Below are 22209 nucleotides of genomic sequence, written 5' to 3' on the forward strand. Positions count from 1 at the left end.
CCCTGAAGAAATTCCAGGTGTGTCATGAGCGATTCCAGAATTTTACTTTATTTTTAAAAATTCCCTTCATAAGTATGCACTGGAATAGATGACACGTAGGGTTTGTCAGTTTTATGAGCGTCTGTGTGCGTAAGGATACAACCGCCCAGACGAGCATCGTTCTTTCACGCGATTGGTCCTTGAAAACTAATGGCAAATGATTTGATTTTGATTTTTTTTTAATGCAGTAGTTATCTTAACCTGGGCAACAAAGCAATCGAGGTTTTGTTACTGTTTGGATCTTCTTAAATTGTGAACTTGGATTTTCAGCTCTGACAGAAATTAAGTTGAAAAAAAAAAAAGAGAACGACCTCAGATGGTGGATGATGAAATGCGGGTTTGCTTGTCGACTATCGAGCCGCATTTTGAGTTAATTTGCCCTCAAAAACAAGCTCATCCATCGCGTGGATTTGTAATCCTATCCTATCGACTTTAGTGTCACTGTTGCTACAATTACCCAGACATCTTTTATCTCTTTTCGTGTTATATAGTCCTACGAGAATAACCAGAAATTGTAATCTATTTGCATACCCAAGCATTGCTGGCTTTTTGGACAGGACGCTCATGTCTCAAGCAAGTAAACAGCAGTCTTGGTTAGGTAACTACATTAATGGAGCTAGGCCGACCTACGGCGCCTTTAGGAAAGAAATTAAAACGGCATTGTTTGATAGATTTATCACTAAAGGGCTCCTTAGCGCGCGCGACTTTTAATCACGCACTAATCCCCGCGCTAGCCAAAAAAACTACCGCCTGCTCAAGGGGAGGCGTAGCAGCTAGCGCAGCCGGTGGTTTAGCGCGTGCTATTTCACGTATTAAACCACTACCGCGCTTTCGTAAAAGGAGCCCTAAATCGAACAATTTTTATTATGTCTATTCTTGAGTAATATGCTGTACTTTTATCATTTTATAATTTGCATAATGTGATTCGCTGACTGTCCAGCTCTCTTCGGTGTGAACCGCCTAGAAGTCGTCTGATTATGGCGGTATAGAAGAATGAAGAACTTGAAATAAATGACTCAAATTTAATTTTTTGTTGGTTTTACAATTTTATAATTTCAATTCTAATGGGCCATGAAAAACATTTGCTCCGTTTAGTGTGGCAGAACATGGCTAGACCAGGAAGGTCAAGAGACAGCTTGAGATCAATTAGTCAGAAGCAGTCAATGAAATTCAAGAGTGACACGTGTGTCTGCCTTATGCATCGACTTACTCAAGACTGCATAATAATTCCTTGTAAAGAAATAATCTCTCCCTGGGCCTCTGTGAGCTGGTCTGCTCGGCAGAACAAAAAGTATCCTTGGGAGCTGGTAAAAGGCCAAGATCTGTTTGGAGAGGGGAGGAGTGACGGAATGCAGTGTGGTCGGGTTTCAAATATTACTTAGTGGTTACGTAGCGGGATGTTATTGAGTCTTGTAGTAAGACAGTCCCCGGGAGTCTATTTCACTGGAAATACTGCTCAGTGACATCGAATGAAGCCGCTACCATGTTCTTAAGTAGCAACATTCCAGAGCTGAGATTGTGATGTCATAATGTCTCATTCCACCAATGCCTAAGAGCCAACCTCAGCAGTGATGTCACAATGGCTTGATGATTCCTATACAGGCAGTCCCCGAGTTAAGAACGAGCTACATTTTTAAAGCTGTTAAGTCAGATTTGTATGTAACTCAGAACTTGTAGATTTTAAGATTCTGCTCCCAGCTGACAAAAGGGCCAACTGAAGTGTTTCCTCTAAGATACAGTTTCAAGTTTATTAGATTTTAATATACCGACCATCAAGCAAATATCTGGCCGGTTTACATTAGAATTAAAAATGACAGATAGGAGTAGGAACAATTGAAGAATTATTAAGTAATTTAAATAATATATAGTGAACATTAAAGACATTAACAAGACGGACTTGACAGTGAGGAGAGAGGGAATGGATGGGTACAGTTACATTGTAGGTAGAAAAAGGAGAAAGAGGGGTTGGGAAAAAAACATGTTGGATGGGAATAAAATATATGGAATGTTTGTAAAAGAGAGAAATTAGATAGAAGAGAAATTAAGAAGTGAGAAATTAAATAGAAGAGAATGCATCACGAAATAAAAAAGTTTTTAAGTTTTTCTTAAATTTGTCAAGGTGGTGTTCGTCTCGAAGTGGTTGTGGAAGGGAGTTCCACAATACAGCATGCACAACCACACACTGTTCTTAATGTGGCCATGCGTCATGCCTGAATCTGCCACAGGAGAAGTGTAGGAGTTTATTCCACTGGAAATACTGCTCATTGAAATCAAATGAAGCCGCAACCGCGTTCTTAAGTATGAGTCGTACTTAAGTCGGGCATCTGTAGCTCGGGGACTGCCTGTACTTGACTCACAAAAGAACATAAGAATTGCTATACTGGGACAGACTGAAGGTCCCTCATGCCCAGAAATCTGTTTCTAACAGTGGCTAACTCAGGTCACAAGTGCCTGGCAAGATCCCATGGAGTAGCAACATTCCAGAGCTGAGATTGTGATGTCATAATGCCTCATTCCACCAATGCCTAAGAGCCAACCTCAGCAGTGATGTCACAATGGCTTGATGATTCCTATACAGGCAGTCCCCGAGTTAAGAACGAGTTACCCTTTTAAAGCTGTTCTTAAGTCGGATTTGTATGTAACTCAGAACCTGTAGATTTTAAGATTCTTCCTGCTTACCTCTGCTCCCAGCTGACAAAAGGGCCAACTGTCCCTACCAGTGTTCCCTCTAAGGGTACAGCATGCACAACCACACACTGCTCTTAATGTGGCCGTGCGTCATTCCTGAATCTGCCGCAGGAGAAGTGGAAGCTTCTAGGCCATTGGAAATACTGCTCAGTGAAATCAAATGAGAACCATGTTCTTAAGTAGCAACATTTCAGAGCTGAGATTGTGATGTCATAATGCCTCATTCCACCAATGCCAAAGAGCCAACCTCAGCAGTGATGTCACAATGGCTTGAAAGATTCTGCTCCCAGCTGACAAAAGGGCCAACTGTCCCTACCAGTGTTCCCTCTAAGGTACAGCACGCACAACCACACACTGTTCTTAATGTGGCTGTGCGTCATTCCTGAATCTGCCGCAGGAGAAGTGGAGGCGTCTAGGCCACTGGATATACTGCTCAGTGAAATCAAATGAAAGCGCAACCGTGTTCTTAAGTACGAGTCGTGCTTAAGTCGGGCGATTGTAACTCAGGGATTGCCTGTACTTTAAATGATTAGTGAGCATTTCTAGTTTAAAAAAAATGTTCATGTCGAGTGAGAAATCAGGATTTTTGGCATTGTTACTAGTAAGTTGGATAGACCTAATGGCCTTTAGTCCTTCACTGCTATCTAATTATTATTATTTCAGATGCAGGACATAAGAACATAAGAATTGCTGCTGCTGGGTCAGACCAGTGGTCCATCGTGCCCAGAAGTCCGCTCATGCGGCGGCCCTCTGGCCAAAGACCAGCGCCCTGCTGAGACTAGCCCTACCTGCGTACGTCCTTGTTCAGTAGGAACTTGTCTAACTTTGTCTTGAATCCCTGGGGGGTGTTTTCCTCTATTTGAATCCCTGGAGGGTGTTTTCCCCTACAACAGACTCCAGAAGAGTGTTCCAGGTGTCTACCACTCTCTGAGTGAAGAAGAACTTCCTTATGTTCGTACAAAATCTATCCCCTTTTAACTTTAGAGAGTGCCCTCTCGTTCTCTCTACCTTAGAGAGGGTGAACAACCTGTCTTTATCTACTAAGCCTATTCCCTTCATTATCTTGAAGGTTTCAATCATGTCCCCTCTCAGTCTTCTCTTTTCAAGGGAGAAGAGGACCAGTTTCTCCAAACTCTCACTGTACGGCAACTCCTCCAACCCCGTAACCATTTTAGTCGCTCTTCTCTGGACCCTTTCGAGTAGTACCGTGTCTTCCTTCATGTACAGCGACCAGTGCTGGCCGCAGTATTCCAGGTGAGGGCGCACCATGGCTACCTGGTAAGAAAGCGTTTTCTTCAATAATGCAAGTCTTCAGACTCACATGCAATGCTTATGCAATGGGCTTGAGTAGGGCTACCAGATGCCCATATGTGCCCGGACCGAGTCTGGAGTGCGCGGATGCAACCCAGTGACATCACAATCATGCGTGTGGCATCATCATGTCGCGTCTACGCATGCGCGGATGCACTCCAGACTTGGCCCAAAGAGACGAGGTTTGCAAGGGGCTGAGGTTATGGGGCCGAACCACGGGCAGAATAGGTGATCCCGGGGGCAAAGCTGGGCGGGGCCACACGTCCTCTTTTTTTTTTTTTTTACAGATGCAAAATCTGGTCACCCTAGGCTTGAGTATCACTTGTTCTTTGTTTTGAATAACTGAATGTGTTTCCACCAGTGACTTGTGGTTGCATTAGTAACATATATTCATTGAGTGTGTGAAAGAAAAGCTAGTACACTTCTCCTTCCATATTTTCAGTTTCAGCAATCACAGTTTTGATTATTTGCGTTTTTTAGCTTGCTGGCTCCTGCCCCCCCCCCCCAATTACGTCAGCTTGCATAGAGAAATCGCTGATTCCCGGCACTTTCTTCACCGTGTTTTGCCTCTCCTTCAGGAATAGGCCAGGTCTCCCACCATGTTATTCGCGGTTTCACCATATTCACGATGGTTTTTTGATAGAAAACGGCGAATAACATATGAAAAAGTTATTTGCGGTTTTTCTGTATTCGCAGGTCTGTTAATCCCCTCTCACAGCGAATACGGAGGGAGAAGTGTCGCTTCATTTTGTTCTCAATGAATTATGTAAACTGACAGGATCAATGGAATAGTAAGGGGGGGTGAGGGGGGCAGTCTGCCCAGGGCGCCATGTTGGTGGGGGCTCTAGCACCCCTTCTCCCCTCGCGAGCAGCAACTTTGATGTGTTCCTTGCGACCTCAGGTGCCGCAGATAGGAAGTGACATCAGAGGGAGCGCTGTCAGGGTCACAAGGAGCACATTGAGGTTGTTACGGCAGTGGATAACTAGGGGGGAGTGGGGGTTGGAGACGAGGGCAAGGGACGGACGCCTCATCCTTACTACACCACTGGGCAGGATTGGGCATCAACTGTGCTTAGTGTCAATTGGCCAACTATATTTGCTAGCTTGCTGCCCTCGTGTGACGAACCTGGGGTATTACACTTAATGATTGAAACCCACCTAGAGAGAGCAGCACCAGCAAAGCCATGGATGTCAATTGAATTACCAGGGCCAACATTAGGGGATGCAGCCGGGGAAATTACCTTGAGCCCCTGTGTAACAGGAAGCCCCAAAACTTGAAAGGTAACGGGGAATAGGAGGCTGGGGAAGGGGTGAGATGGAAAATGGCAGTGCTTCAACAGGAGAGAAGGAGATGAAAGTTGAAAAGTAAAAAGAAAGGTGAGAAGTTTGAGTGGACTGGGCAGAAAAGAAAAAAGGAGACAAGTGCCGTGAGGGAATGAAACAAGATAGGAGAGATGAGAAAAGCCAAATAGCAGACACTGGAAAGAGAAGACGCAGAAAGGCAGAAGAGAAACTGGGATCAATGTATGATGGAAAAACCAAATGTCCAGACAACAAAGGTTGAAAAAGGGTATTTGATTTTGCAGTGTAGGGTTACCAGATTTTCCCCAAAGGGAAATCCAGACCCCTGGCCACACCGCCAGGCCTGCCCAGTTGTGTCTGCGTCCAGCTACCAGCCACGCCCCCAGAACCCACCCCCTTTCACCTGTTTGTGCGTCAAGACAGCATCCGCGCAAGTGTGGATGCAATGCGAAGATGTCACACGTGTGCATCCGTGTATTCGCAGGAGGACATGTCCGGGGATATCCAGACGTCTGGTAACCCTATTGCAATGTATTAAGTGGGATATATTAGCTTTGTAGTGTTCAGTAGCATAGCCAGACAGGGATGGCGGCAGGGCCAGGCGGGGCCCAGTGTACTTGGATTTATTCTGCCCTGCCTCAGGGATTCTCTCTGACATCACATAATCATAGGCCCTAAATCCATCAGCTAGGTGCTGCTCTGTGCAATGACTGGAACTCATTCTCTCCAGAGCCAGGAGTGGAACCCAGCTCACCATATGGCATTGCATACTTAACCATGCAAAAAAAGGCACAGGACAGTCCCTACAGAGCTGTTTAGACTAGGGGTGTGAAACCGTGGTCCTCATGGGCCATGACCCAATCAAGTCTGCAAGATATCTACAATGAATATGCATAAGATTGATTTGCATGTACTGCTTCCATTGTATGCAAACATATCTCATGCATATTTGTTGTAGAAATCTTGAAAACCCGAATGGATTCTGGCCCTTGAAGACTGTTGTTGCCCACCCCTGGTATTGACTGAAGAAGCAAAAATAAGTCGTATTTAAACCTCAGATTTATGAGCTGTATCACACATGTGCAGACAGAGTCCAAACCTGGTGCAAAAGCTTACATGAGATCTTTCTTATCCCAAGAGGACCAGCGCCACCTGGTGGAAACAATAAGTATTGCAACATTTCTTTTTTTAAGTTCAATAGTTTGATTGATATTTTGAAAAATATACAAACATTCAACAAAACAGTCAGGAAATGTCATCCTAATCAGGGTTTACAATCAGGTAAGTAATGTAGAATTCAGTAAATTATAGAAATAAAACTGAAAACAAAGAAAATAAAGTAATACCTTTTTTATTGGACAAACTCGATGCATTTTATGATGAGCTTTCGAAAGTAACCCTCCTTCTTCAGATCAGAAATAGGCAAATGTTGACAAATATCAGTATATACCAGGAAAACATAAAAGCGTTTTGGGGATGGGAAGAGGGAGGGATGGTTGGGTGACAAAGCAGTTTTAAATGTCTTTGTAGTGGGAAAGAAAGCCCAGATCAGTAATTGCACGCCAGCTTAATATAAGGACCACTGCTGTGCATCAGAAAATTGATATTTGTATTGTAATCTGGGGGGGAGAGGGGGGGGGTCCAACTCCATTCTCGATGGCTGTAAATATGTCTAATTCATTGTTCAGTGTAACCAAGCTATGCAAATTAATCCTTAAGGGTTGCAGTCCTGAACTCTTTTAACCCACTGAGTGCAATAATTGATTTGTTATAAATGTTTATCTTGTTTTCAGCGTGCTCCAGAAAACACGTTGATGTCATTCCAGAAGCTGATAGAACAGAAAGCCTATGGACTTCAGGCTGACGTGGTGATAAGGTGAGATTCCCTTTTTCCTGCTGTGGTCTAAGAAGCCAGAGGGATCTAGTAGCCCAGTGGTCTCAAAGGTACTATTTTGAGGCCCTCGGTATGTTTATCATAATCACAAAAGTAAAATAAAAGAGTTTCTTGATCATATGTCTCTTTAGCTATAAATGACAATATTATTATTAAGACTTAGCCAAAAGGAAAGATTTATAAACTATAAAGAGTTTAACCTCATGCAAAATTGTCATTTCTTTAATAAGACATTAACTATTTTTTCTGAGGCCCTCCAAATCCGAACAAATCCCAAATGTGGCCCTGCAAAGGGTTGGAGTTAGAGCCTGCTGCTGTAGCCAGAGGTGTGGACAGGCATTTTTAAAAGGATATCCTGCTTATAGCATCCCAAAAAAATCCCCATCCATCTGCAGCCATGTTTGAACATTGAGCTTTCTTTTTTGAAAGTTTGTGAGAATGTCCAAAATGAATACCCTTTTTACCAATTAAAATGCCCAAATTATGAATGCCAAAAAAGCCAGGAACAAGGATGTTTGTCGGCATTTGTACAAAACTGGCCATATAGACTTCTCTGCAGGCAGCGGCATGGCGAGGGTGAGAGCCCTTTTCTCCACCCTCCACACCCCCATCCGCTCCTTCCCTGCCCCTCCCTTCTCTTCCCCTGTACCTGTTTAACAGTTGCCGCGCGAGCAGTGACCCCATCCTGCCGCTCACGCCAGCGTCGGCGCTTCTTCTGACATCACTTCCTAGGTGTGGGTCCAGGAAGCGATGTCGGAGGAAATTCCGACGCTGGTGTAGCTTGCGCCACAGACATTAAAAAGGTATGGGGAAGGGAAGAGATAAAAATTCATGGTAATGGGGGGGGGGCGGAAAAGGAGGGGGGAGGAGATAGGACAGGTGCTAGCGTCCCCCCCAAGAGGGAGAGAACGTGAACTTGCAGGCCTTGAGCATGCGCACATGCTCAAGGCCAGCACAGAAGAGGAGGCCGACATGCCGGTACTACATTAAAGTAAGAAAAGGGCTCTGGGGGACTTCAGGTCGCGGCGGGGGGGTGCCCGATCATGGCGAGGGGATGCCCGATCACGGTGGGTGGGTGCCCGATGGCAGCAGGGGGGGTGCCGGATCGCGGGGAGGGGAGGGTGTTGGATCTCAGGGCATTCGGGGGGAGCAATGCTGGTTCTCGTGGTGGTGGGGGGGAGCAGCGCTGCTGGCCTCGGTGGGGGGGGGGGTGGGAACGTATCAAAGCGAGTTCCATTATTTCCTATGGGGAAACTCGCTTTGATAAGCAAGCATTTTGGATTACGAGCATGCTCTGGAACGGATTATGCTCGTAATCTAAGGCAGTGGTTCCCAACCCTGTCCTGGAGGACCACCTGGCCAATCGGGTTTTCAGGCTAGCCCTAATGAATATGCATGAGATACATTTGCATATAGTGGAAGTGACAGGCATGCAAATCTGCTCCATGCATATTCATTAGGGCTATCCTGAAAACCTGATTGGCCTGGTGGTCCTCCAGGACAGGGTTGGGAACCACTGATCTAAGGTACCACTGTACTAGTAAAAACCAACTACTCCTAAGACCCCCTTGTCATAAACAGATGTTATAAATTTATACGGGCAGGTTCTGGCTTTCTAAAACCAGACTCTCTATATTCATTTGATATAGGTGGAGTAGAGTAGTTGCCTAGTGTTTAGAGCTGCTGTCTCAGCACCCTGAGGTTGTGGGTTTGATCCCATCGCTGCGCTTGTGACCCTGGGCAAGTAACCTAATCCTCCATTGACCCAGGTAACATAGTTAGACTGTGAGTCCGCCAGAACAGATAGGGGTAAATACTTAGAGCAGGGGTTGGGAACTCCGGTTCTTGAGAGCCGTAGTCCAGTCAGGTTTTCAGGATTTCCCCAATGAATATGCATTGAAAGCAGTGCATGCAAATAGATCTCATGCATATTCATTGGGGAAATCCTGAAAACCCGACTGGAATACGGCTCTCGAGGACCGAAGTTCTCTACCCCTGACTTAGAGCATCGGATACAAACCGCTTAGGATGTATCATAAATAAATAATTGCATCTGTAAATTGCAGAGAGAGCTTCTAAATAACACCCATAGAATATTTGAATTTCCCCAGAAAATCCCCGAATTCATTGCATGAGTGAAATCAATTCATTAGGCCGCATCGCAGTTTGCAAGAAACATTTTTATGCACGGCACTCGCATCTGGATCGCATCCAGATTTCAGAGCAACACCTGCCCCTTCGTGCCACTTGCTGCAGTTAATACAACCATTTGTGGCCATTAAGTTATCAAAAGCTCTTTAATGTGTAAAAGGTTCCGTGTCCTGCCTCTTTCACTAAGAGCTTGTAATCAAGGTGCAGATTAACACACAGTGCTTCGGACTGGAAAGCAACAAGGTTGTGGATTTAGGAATGAAATCTTGCAAGTAATTTGGTCAAAATTCTACTGAAAATTTGCAAGAAAGCGTTTCAGGTCCTGTTATTTACGTTATCCGGCTAAAATGTTGTAGATGGCTCACCAGCAAAAACACTCACCCGTCTACAAGGTGTGCAAAACACCGCAATCCGACTCCTAAAAAATTTGGGCTTCCGTGCCCATGTCACCCCTGCACTAACATCCACGCACTGGCTACCTAGCCAAAAACGATGCGCCTTCAAAGCCTTAGTGCCAGCTTTCAAGACTTTCCACAAAATGACTCCAAACTACATGGCATCAAAACTTCAAAATTACGTCCCCAACTGATCACTGAGATCCCAAACAGAAAAACGGCCGGTCCTGCCACCAGGCCGCTCACCCACACCTGTGACAGCCTGAAGACGCTCATATTCTCAATACATACCCAGAATGTGACACGTCATCCCCCCATCCATTAGATCACTAGACAGTCTTTGGAACTTCAGAAAAGCCGTGAAAACCTTCCTCTTTACAAACCCAGCCCCTTGAAGACCCATGTCTACACACCGGACAGATTGGATTCCAAAGACACCACCTAATATACCAAACGGAATCTCGCTAAAATTCGCATGCCACCGCAAATATAACCTGAATTACTACCACATTCTCTGACAACAAAGATGCATCCACCTGCAAAGTATATCTACACTGAAAATGCTCCAATTTAAACCACCCTGTGTCCATTAAGTCTGTATTTGTAAGTCTAAATGTTATATCTATATTGTAATTGCTGTAATCCAGTGATTCCCAACCCTGTCCTGGAGGAACACCAGGCCAATCGGGTTTTCAGGCTAGCCCTAATGAATATGCATGAGAGAGATTTGCATATGATGGAAGTGATAGGCATGCAAATTTGCTTCATGCATATTCATTAGGGCTAGCCTGAAAACCCAATTGGCCTGGTGTTCCTCCAGGACAGGGTTGGGAACCACTGCTGTAATCTAAACCCTTGTCCACGCTGTAAAGTCTATGTCTCACTAAAATTTGTCCTACCCATAATATGAATATATTCCTGTAACCCAGGGATAGGGAACTCCGGTCCTCGAGAGCCATATTCCAGTCGGGTTTTCAGGATTTCCCCAATGAATATGCATGAGATCTATTTGCATGCACTGATTTCAATGCATTTTCATTGGGGAAATCCTGAAAACCCGACTGGAATACGGCTCTCAAGAACCGGAGTTCCCAACCCCTGCTGTAACCCGTTCTTGGGCCCCTTTGGGAGGACGGGATAAATAAACGACTAAGGGCTCCTTTTACAAAGGGCCTTAACGCGTGGAATAGCATGCGCTAAAATGCTGCACACGCTAGCCGCTACCGCCTCCTCTTGAGCAGGCAGTAGCTTTTCGGGTAGCACGCGCTAATCCGGTGCGTGGGCTAAAAACACTAGCGCACCTTTGTAAAAGAAACCCTAAATAAATAATTAAAATTGGTCGGATGGAGAGTCGGGCTCACGAGATTCAGAGATAAGTTTCTCGTCTTTCTTTTTAAGATTGTATAAATCTAATCAAACATTCTGCATTTGGTATTTATCTGAATTTAAATTTTCGTTGGACTTTAATTTGGGATTATTAGTTTAAACGTTTGGAAGGTGGATTAAATCAGAGTGAGAAATGATGCAAAAGGTGGTCCGGTGGCTCTTGTGGATCTTAGTGAGCCACTTGTAACGCCACGGGAATTGAGTTTTCCTTAATACCGACTTCACGCCTTTATACACAATATTTATATCTTTTTCACTGATCATTGGATCACATCCCACTTCCCAACTTATTTAACGAGGATTTTGTTTAGAAACATAGAAACATAGAAGGTGACGGCAGAAAAGGGCCACGGCCCAACAAGTCTGCCCACTCTAATGACCCACCCCCTAAATTCTTCCCTGAAGTGATCCCATATGCTTATCCCATTTTCTCTTGAAGTCCAGCGTGCTGCTGGCCTGGATTACCTGCAGTGGAAGACTATCCCAATGATCAACCACCCTCTCGGTGAAGAAGTACTTCCTGGTGTCACCATGAAATCTCCCATCCCTGAGTTTCAACGGATGTCCTCTTGTTGCCGTAGGTCCCTTAAGAAAAAAGATATCCTCTTCCACCTCAATACGACCCGTGACATATTTGAACATCATCTTAAGAGCATAAGCGTTGCCATAGTGGGATAGACCGAAGGTCCATCAAGCCCAGTATTCCAACAGTGGCCAACCCAGGTCCCAAGTACCTGCCAGAAACCCAAAGAGTAGCAACATTCCAGAGCTGAGACTGTGATGTCATAATGCCTCATTCCACCAGTGCCTAAGAGCCAACCTCAGCAGTGATGTCACAATGGCTTGACTGTCCTATACTTGGCTCACATAAGAACATAAGAGCTGCCAAAACTGGGACAGACCGAAGGTCCATCAAGCCCAGTATCCTATTTCCAACAGTGGCCAACCCAGGTCCTAAGTCCCTGGCAGAAACCCAAAGAATAGCAATATGGTTGTTTTCCCCATATTATGATTTATTGGAATTTTTTGTGTCTTGCCATGGAATATTGTGTTAAGAGATTTTCAAATCTTCAGGTCAGTGTATGAACAATGACATTCAGGTTTTGCAGGCTGATGAATATAGAAGCTGGCTTGAGTAGCGTAGCTTGGATTGGTAATCCTGTATTTATTGAACCTCTTGCAGTTACGATGGTGTACCATTTTTAATGCATGACAACACACTTCAGCGGACAACCAACATTGAAGATATGTTTCCAGAGCTGGCCTTTGAACATACTTCTATGATCAACTGGACAGATCTGGAGAGGCTTAATGCCGGGCAGTGGTTCCTGAACGTAAGCTTTCAATGGTTTGTCTCAATGGATTAACTTCTGATCTTGTGTTTCGTACTCCAGGGCATATTCTTCAGGACTTTAGTTTCCCTAGGATCCCTAGTACTTCATGCAGAGTGCGACTTTCTAGTTCAAAGTGATTTCAGATGCCTTGAAGTAGGGGTCTAAGTGGTCTTGAAGTCTCATGTCGCACACCTTCTATAGATAATTCTTATGGTGGTCCAATGAAAGACTTCATAGTCTTTTCCAGGACTGATATGGCTATTGGAGCTCTGCACTAGGAGATTGTGGTGGGCTCTTCTTGAATCTGACTGTTCCCATTCTTTGTGATGTAATTTTTAGCATGAATTAGACCATTGTTAATCTAATGATTTTAGAAGAACTGTTTAAAACATTTCATCTAAATCAACTATTAATGGTTCAGTGAGAGCACTATGCAGTGGTATAGCAAGGACCTAGGTTCAAGATCTGCAGTCATCTTCTGCTCTCTGGGTTCTTCCAGGGCTGAGGAGACTGCAGAGATATTATTTATGGTCTCAGGAGGTGGTAGTTGGAGGGGGGGGGGGTAGAGCCAAAGGGTCATGGTTATTGTGCAGTAGTGTCACCTAGTGGTCAGATTTAAGATCTCAGCAGGATTCCAGAAGAAAGGGCTATGGTGCCAAAGATTAAAGGAAAGGTTCTAGGGTAATTGTTAATAATAATAATAACTTTATTCTTGTATACCGCCCATCCATAAAAGTTCCAGGTGGTTCTCAAAGAAGAACTGTACAATCAGTGAAATATACATAAGTTCAGAAGAAACATAATAAAAATACAGTTAAGAACAATGTTATGTCACAAACTTATCAAACAAGTGTGTTTTTAAGAACTTCCTAAAAACATTATAAGAATACATTTGAAAGTTCAAGGGGCTTAACCAAGAGTTCATATTTCCTAATTAAAAGGCAAATGTCTTATTTAAAAATCTCTTATAACGACAAGCCTGAACAGAAGGGTACATAAACATGAAACGAGCAAAGACAGCCTAATTTAAGAAGAATACATGCCTCGAAAGGTAACCAATGTAATTGCCGATAAAAAAGGACTGATGTGGTCATATTTCTTTAGGCCAAAAATCAGGCGCACCGCCCTATTCTGTATTAAGCGAATGCGTTTTAAATTTTTCTTTTAGGATGCCAAATAAATAATATTACAGTAGACGAGAACAGACAGAATTAAAGACTGTACCAAAAGTCTAAAAGAGGCAAAATCAAAATATATTTTAATAGTTTGAAGCTTCCAGAGGATCAGAAAACATTTCTTAACCATGGTTCTGATTAAGCTGGAAACCTAAAGGACCAAGAAAGAACAGTCAAGTCATTAAAAAAAAAAAAAAAGACAAAGTAAAATGCTTACTATAGAAATAGTGGTAAAACTTGCCACTTGGGGCAAGAATGGGTAGAATTTCCTTGTAAGTACTCACTCCTATAAATTGGACCTGGTCAGAGTTATAAAGTGAGGAAGAAGGCCTTGTTTGCCCTGGTCTTGCATTGGATTCGTTGGATTTGCCTTTTGAGAGTTGGCCTTTCAAACCCATGTAACTTACCTTGGAAACTTCAATGGTACCATATATTGGGATTAAGGTGGTGATAAGACAGTAATAATAATAACTTTATTCTTCTGTTGCGACATCACCAGCAGTTGTAGGCGGTTTACATAAAAGAGTACTGGACATTTAGTGAAAAATACAACTGTATAAAAAAATACATAATTACTTCCTCAAAAGGGAGTTTACGTTAAAATAGCTATGAAGAATCATTGAATACACAATTGTATAAAATTATATAGCAACATAGTCTATGACGACAGATAAAGATCTGAATGGTCCATCCAGTCTGCAATAAAAGACCTCCTAATTGAGATAATACATTTATCAAAAAGATTAGAAGTCACTAATTCTGGATACACGATAGTATGATAAAATTCATAATTATAAGAGACCTTCTAGTTTAGGTAATAAATTTATCAAAAAGATTAGTCTTCACTAATTTCCGAAAGGAACAATAAGACAAGGCTTGATGGATACGTTCGCCCAACCAAGTCTGCAATTTGCCCGTTTGAACATCTTATAACGACAGGATTTTATCGTAGTTTGGGTTGAAAGGAACGTGGTAACACATAGCATAGCTCCTGCTGGAATGATGATTTTCATCAGCGTACCACAAGAAAGATGGTATGGGGGATCAAAATGGAACAAACCAAAAACTATCAACCATCCCACCAAACATCATACAATAGGTGATAATATCTAGCAGCTAGGGGAACCTTTGAGAAAGCCGGTTATCTATGGCGAAACAGGTCCCGTTGGTTCAGGGCTGCCTACAGCCACTAAGATAAGAGTGAGCTGTTCTATCGAGACTGATTTACCAGTTCCGCATGCAGTATGAGTTAATCCAAGATAAATTTTTTTTAAAAAGTAATAAAAATGAGAAATTTCAATAGTATGGAGAGGTTTTTCAGGATCGATGATAGAAACATGGAACCTTGTAAGTCTTGGTTCAAGTTTATTCCTGAAAATCAAGTAGGTTTCTGAGATCCTTTTCCTCTCATATCAAACTTATTGTAAGATGTTTGGTGGGATGGTTGATAGTTTTTGGTATTCATCAATGTCCCATAAAGGGAAGTTAGTGGATTACGCCCACAAATTATCCACCAGTAACCTTGGTGCCATCTCTTCCAGACTGATCCATTCTGGACTGTCAGCTCGCTCTCCCCCTTGGACTATTTTGAAGCTGGAAACCAGTCCATCTGTAAACTGGCCGACTTGCTGCAGCTGGCAAAGGAGAACAGCACGGTCATGCTCTTGAACTTCCAGCCTTTGCCAGAAGATCACCCGTATCGCAGCACTTACATGAATATCACACTGCAAACCATCCTGGCTTCGGGAATTCCACAGCAGCTGGTGAGTTCTTTTGTGCCACTGAAGGAAGGGCTTCATCCCAGCTATCTAGGGGTCAATCCTTTAGGCTTGGCGGAACAATGTAGGGACAGATTTTTAGACTTGGTGGCGGTGCTAGGGTCACTTTTTTAAGCTTGGCTGATTGTACTAGGGTCAGTCCTACAGGGTTGAGGAATAAGCTGGATTTACTCCTTCAGGCTTTGGGGGGGGGGGGGGACAGTGCTGGGTCACTTTTTCAGATCTGGGGGATGGTTTTGGGTTCTGTTCTACAGGCTTGGTGGCCAGTGCAGAATCCATCTTTCAGGCTTGGAGTACAGGGCTGGGTCACTCCTTCAAACTTGAGAGTGGTGCTGGGGCAGTTCTTCAGACTTTGGTGACGGTGTTCTATTTGGTATGAAATATTTGGTGTTCTATTTGGTGACCCTCTAGGAGTTACCCAGGTATCTATTGATTTTCAAAGGCAATACCTAGATAGTTTCTCAATTGTTAGGGTGCCATTTTTGCTATTCTACATTAACCAGATCGTTATCTGGGTACCACCACACATACCTTATAAATGGATTCCAGTACTTTCCATATTGAGTCCGGAATTGGTAGTTTTAAATGATGGCTGTGATGCCACTGGAGAAACCATCAGTCTCTGACTTAAATCACTCATCAAGTTTACCAAAACTTTGACAGCATTATCCCTTCTAATACATCAGAAACCATCAATGGTGCTGTGTATCGGAGGAGAACCTACTGTTCATATACTCCCTTCAGTCTCCAGGCCCACGGGATATAGGTGAAGCTTCACTATCAGGGTTCAAGCTCTTCCTTGCAGCTAAACCAGCAAGTATGGCTAAGGACGATTGGCTGCACAAACACTGTTATTTCTTTCTGCTGACTCGCTGGCAGAGAGGGGACTTGAGTCAACCGGGAGGTAGCTTGGTCCTCCCCTTATATGTAGTCATCAGGAAAAGGTTTTCTAAAAAGTCATACTTGACATGCATGGAAACAAAGCCAAAGCAGTAGAATGCAAGCATCTTGCTAGGATACAATGATCAATCTTTCAAGGAATCCAAAATATGTTCCATCTTATAGAATGAGCCTGGGAGCAGCCATATCTGTTGAACAGTCCTTTTGCTTTATTTGTCCAAATAGATTTCTTGTTTTAGAACTGACAGGGCGAGGGAAATCGGCCTATTTTTATAGTGGCCATGCTTTTTACTTCCATGCAGAGATCCTGGACTTGATTCCCAGGTCAGATGTTCCACACACCAGGTTGAAATCTAAAACCAAAAAAGGAAAGCAGTAGACCCCACAACAAGAAGAATAGAGTCGGATAAATGGTCTTCCTCCCAAAAAAATGGGGGGGGGGGGGGGTGGAAGAGGCCTGAAGAGGTCTAAACAACAAATTTATTAAATAACGGAGCTCCCAATGTCCACCACAAAGCTACGATTCACCATAGGATCATGTTTCAGCTCTTAAAAGCCTGCATCAAGATTCGTAACCCTATGATAAAAGCACAGTCATATTTAAGTAAGATTTCACAACCTCAGAAGCACAAACGGGCACAAACGTTTGTTACAATCCAACGGCATTCCCAAGCACATTCTAGAAGCATGAAAGGTGCCTCAACGATCACTCAGCAAGTTGATTAAGGAATTTCTTGAAATTAACTAATAATTACAGAGGGTTCCCTTGCAATCGAGAATTCCAACAGTTATTTAAGATCAAAAACAATTAAAACCAATTAAAAAAAAAAAAAAGCATTGACAAAGAAACGTTAACACGCACACACAAGGCATCTTTGGTTTGAAACCCGGGAACTTCTTGCATCTAGCGTGGGTCATCTTTCCTTGGCTTTTTTTTTTTAAAGGAAATACACAAATTAAAGACATTTATCTCTTGGAATGTTCAAAATTTCCCTAAAATATTTCCTCGCCATCTCAATTGGTGACACTAGAGGGGTTTATCTTACATTATTTTCTACTTTGATTCTTTAGATATTCAATTCTTCTTTCTAGAACTCTCCTTTATTTAGATTGAGCAGTACTAAATTCATGAAATTGAGTCTCAAAATTGTCTAATCTACTAACTTGTTGTTCTTGCGCCAGAGAATATCCAGTGTTCTATAAACATAGAAAGATGACGGCAGATAAGGGCTACAGCCCATCAAGTCTGCCCACACCATTGACCCACCCTTATAATTCTACTGGCCCCCTTAACTCTACTGACCTGCTCTATTAAGTCAATATCCTAGCGACCCTATTCATTGGTATGACCCTCGCAGTGATCCCACATAGGTATCCCATTTATTCATCATTCTTTCTTCCCATTCATCATTCATTCTTTGAGAAATATTTGAAAATTGTACCTGAAGGGAGTCGTCCATCCTGGTTAGCATGCCCCAGAAGAATCTACTGCAGGTTTTACCAAACGCCACAAAACTTGCTTTGAAGTTGATAGTTCTACATTTTTGTCCCTTAGATGTAGCTCACCCACTGAGGCTGCTTTACTCTCCCTTAAAATTGGGGAGGATATCGCCACCCGCATCTCTTCCACCACCAGTTCTTCCGTACGCCCTGGTAAGGTAGGGTAGCTGAGGAAAGACTTTGGGGTTGCAATAGAGGAACAACCTGAATGGGGCTCAACATTGCCCCTTCTAAACGCCAACCTATGGAGCTCTTGGGACCACTGATAGCTGAGGAATTTGCCAAATGGGGCCGAATCTTGCTTGTGTCCAGAGTTGCTTGCTTCAGTTGGGGCAAGAGGGTAAGCCCTTAACTTTGACTTTTGTCTTCCCCATCTGAACAGTGTGAAGCTTCCAAGGTCAGCACACCCCACACCTTCCGACACCATCTTGGCTCCTCCTCCCATGATTGAGGTCTATAAAATCCTGAATGGAGTGGAATGGGTAAATGTGAATCAATTGTTTACTCTTTGAAAGACTAAGGGACACACACTGGAATTATATAGAAATTCTTTCAAAACAAAAAGGAACAAATACATTTTCACTCAATGCATAGCTAAACTCTGGAACTCAATGCCAGAGAATATGGGAAAAGCAGTTAATGTAGCTGGGTTTAAAACACGTAAGGAAAAGTCCATAGTCCTGCTGTTGGAAAGACATGGGAGAAGCCACTGCTAGCCCTGGGATCGGTAGCATGGAATGTTGCTACTGTTTGGGATTCCGGAACCCTGCTACTCTTTGGGGTTCTAGACTGTTGCTACTCTTTCGTATTCTACCAGGTACTTGTGACCTGGATTGGCCACTGCTGGAAGCATATATTTAGTCGAGCTATGTCCAAATCTATTTTTAGCTTAACATTAGGTTAGGAGAGCGTGGTTGGGTGCCATACAGTATACGTAAAATCAAGCAAGAGGCTTTACATGATGTGTTTTCATACAGTGAGAAGGTAAACAGTTCACAGAGCAGCAAATGCAGTACAAAATCGATATATGCGTGTACCACAAGTAAACTGCAATCGAGCCTGGTTTTAAAGAAAATTTCCTAGGGCCACAAGGGGCAAAAGTGAGTGATGCCACTGAGGAAGAACATCATAAGGCCTGGTGTTAGCTAGGCCCTGATTTCAATGTGCACATATATAGCACTGAATGTACACATGAAACGAGAATAGGCACTTGACCCTGGAATCTATAAATGGCACCATAGGCACCAGAACGCTTTTTTGTTTTGGGGGGTGGGGGGAGGGTGGCAAAAGCTCCGCCCCAGACCCCACTCCCATAATAGTACTAATTGTAACACCATTTTTTCCATTCATTTTTCATATATACACACAATATGATCTTATTAACAACACATAATGGTTAACCACGAAATTAAACTACGCAAAGCACACTGTATGCTTCTCAACATTCATTCCTACCAGAACACCTGGTCTTGATCACACATGCAGGACACAGATAACCCCTATGCAAATATGGAACCAAAAACTAAAAGTACTAATATATACAAACGAAACCCCAAGATTCAAGACTCTGCATTTAGTACAACCCCAGAGAAATAGAAACAAATCATTTCTTTCTCAACAGTGCAAAATATAGACAGCAGATGAAAATTCTCAAAGTTGACACAATTCAATCACTAAATTGAAAATAAAACCATTTTCCCTACCTTTATTGCCTGGTGATTTTGGTTTTCAAACCATCTTTCCCAGTCTATGGCTGCACTTCCTTCTGTCTGTGCTCTTAACTGTCTATCCAGGGCCACCTTATCCATTTGCTGTTTTTCTCTCCTTCACTTTCTGCCATACATCCATCTTTAGCATTAACTTTTAACATTCAACTTTCTTCCATTTTTCTTTTTTCATCTCAAAATCTATCTACTTTTCCATGTCTTCCCTTCCCATCTAACCATGTGTATCATCTCCTCCCTCTTTTTTCTCCCCTATTCCCATCTATCCATAAGAAGCATTTCTTCTTATCTCTTCCCTGCCACAGCTATTGCTGTGCACCATCTCCTCTGTCTGCATCCCTGTGCACCATCTTATCCCTCTCGCTCCCTCTCACATAGTCAGACATCTTTGTCTTCCCCCTTCCTCCCTCCTATGGTCTGGCATTTCTCCTCTCCTTCACATAGTCTGGAATCTCTCTCCTCTCCAATGGTCTGTCATCTCTCTCTCTCTCTCCTTCCCTCCCTCTCTCTCTTTCTCTTCTCTCCTTCCTGCAGGCTGGCATATCTTTCCTCGCCTTCCCTTCCTTTCCCTGGTCTGGCATCTCTCTCTCCTTCCCATTCCAGTGGTCTGACATCTCTCTCTTTCCTCTTTCTTCCTTTCCCCATGTATACCATCTCTCTTTTCCACATACCTTTGTCCAACAATTCTCTTTTTCTCTTCCCTCACCTATCAGCAGCATGTCTTTCCTTCCTTTCCCACCATTCTACCCCACCTATGCATTGTTTCTTTCCCTCCCTTCCTAACCCCCAGCCCATGCAGCATTTGTCTTTCCCTGTCTTCCCAAACCCCTTCCAATCTGTGTAATATTTGTCCTTCTTGCTTTCCCAACACCCCCCCCCACACAGCCCATGCAGCATCTGTCATTCTCATCCCAACCCCAGCCCCCCCACTCCTCTCAGATGGATTCTATTGTACAAACTTTCCCCAGTTCCCGACTCCCTCACCTACTACCTCCCTGCTGCTGTAATTTAAAATCTTTGGGCAGCCCAACGAAGTGAGCCTCCCACTGTCCGCCTGCCCCAATAGTGTTCTTTCTGCAGTGTCCTGCGTATGCGGGAAGAGGAAGTGCTGCAGAAAGAACACTTCCGGGGCAGGCCGACAGTGGGAGGCTTACTTCATTGTGCCACTGGCAGCTCAAAGATTACAGTGGTGGGGAGGTGGGAGGTGGGGGAGTCAGAAGAGCCATACTTTCGATTGCCAATTTTTGGGCAGGCCATGTCTCCTGTGGCCTCCCCCGTTCCGACGCCTGTGGCTTCCCCATACCGACGCCTACGAATGGCACCCAAATCCCAAGATCTGCCTGCAAATGAAGTAGCCAATGAGCCGTTAGCAATCAATTATTGTTGTCTATCTTCCTTAATTTGGATTTGCGCATGGATCTGGCTGCGTACGATTCTTTAATGGTCCAGCCCAAATCCGCTCACGTGCAACCCAAAATGGGCATGGCTATTAACGGGTCAGGGGCGTTCCAGAGAATTACTCGCAGTGCTGTAGAAGTTGGGGGCTGTGCGCCCAAGTTGTGCACCAGGATTTACTCATGATTTTGGTTGGTATCTAATCTAATTTTCTATTTGTGCGTCGCTCATACCTAAGCAGGCTCAAGGCGACTTTGAAGGGGGGAAGAAGGGCGGGAGGAAGGTGGATAGAGGAGAGGAGGGGATGGTTTGGGAGGAAGGGGGGGAAGGAGGGTACAGAAGATTAAATGTCGAAAAGATGGGTATGAGTCTTCGCACTCAGTTGGGTGCCAGAATATGCATCAAGCACTATTCTGTAAAGAGTGCTCAACTCAGATCGCCCTTTATGGTTTAAATTTATTTAATATAGCGCTCTTCCTTATACAGTGATAGAGCGGCGAACAATGATAAAACAACAATAAAAGGTCAAAGCCCCACAAAACAGAAGAATGAACTTCAGCAGTGATGGGAAAGACAAAAATGCACATTTTTTTCTCAGCGCCTACTTTTTGGGTGCCACTCACTGAATTAGGCCCTTAATGTGTATAGAGTTTGTAGCTTATGTCTGTACGCTGCATACATGTTGACTAAATGTGAACATACCAGAAGACCCCCAGCCCATCGGGTTTTCAAGATATCCCTAATGAATATGCATAAGAAGGTAAGACTTGCCGCTGCTGGGTCAGACCAGAGGGTCCATCGTGCCCAGCAGTCTGCTCACGCGGCGGCCCTTAAGTCAAAGACCAGTGCCCTATTTCAGTCTAGCCTTACCTGCGTACGTTCTGGTTCAGCAGGAATTTGTCTAACCTTTTCTTGAATCCCTGGAGGGTGCTTTCCCCTATAACAGCCTCTGGAAGAGCGTTCCAGATTTCTACCACTCTCTGGGTAGAGAGAGATTTGCATGCCTGTCACTCCCATTATGTGAAAATCTCTCTCATGTGTATTCATTACCCGACGGGCTGGGGGTCCTCCAGGACAGGGTTGGGCGCCACTGTGTTAGTATGCTCAACTGAGCTTGTGCATCTCGATGGAAGGAATTTACTGAGCCGCCTTTGCACTAGATGGATCATCTGTCCGATTCTACTAGCAGCAATGAGCAGCTTTTAAGGCTGCCACTCCCAACAGCAAAGCTTGCTCA

General features: G+C 43.8%; 1 protein-coding gene across 1 annotated transcript in view; it reads left to right on the forward strand.

Moving 5' to 3' along the window:
* Positions 1-22209, forward strand: part of GDPD5 (glycerophosphodiester phosphodiesterase domain containing 5) — a 358608-nt gene that overhangs the window by 297511 nt on the left and 38888 nt on the right. Inside the window, exons 9-11 of the mRNA XM_033950424.1 lie at positions 7134-7216; positions 12350-12500; positions 15217-15438. Coding sequence (XP_033806315.1) covers positions 7134-7216; positions 12350-12500; positions 15217-15438 — 456 coding nt within the window. The remainder of the gene's footprint in view (positions 1-7133; positions 7217-12349; positions 12501-15216; positions 15439-22209) is intronic.

This window comes from Geotrypetes seraphini, chromosome 6, assembly GCF_902459505.1.
Source record: "Geotrypetes seraphini chromosome 6, aGeoSer1.1, whole genome shotgun sequence".
Lineage (NCBI taxonomy): Eukaryota > Metazoa > Chordata > Amphibia > Gymnophiona > Dermophiidae > Geotrypetes > Geotrypetes seraphini.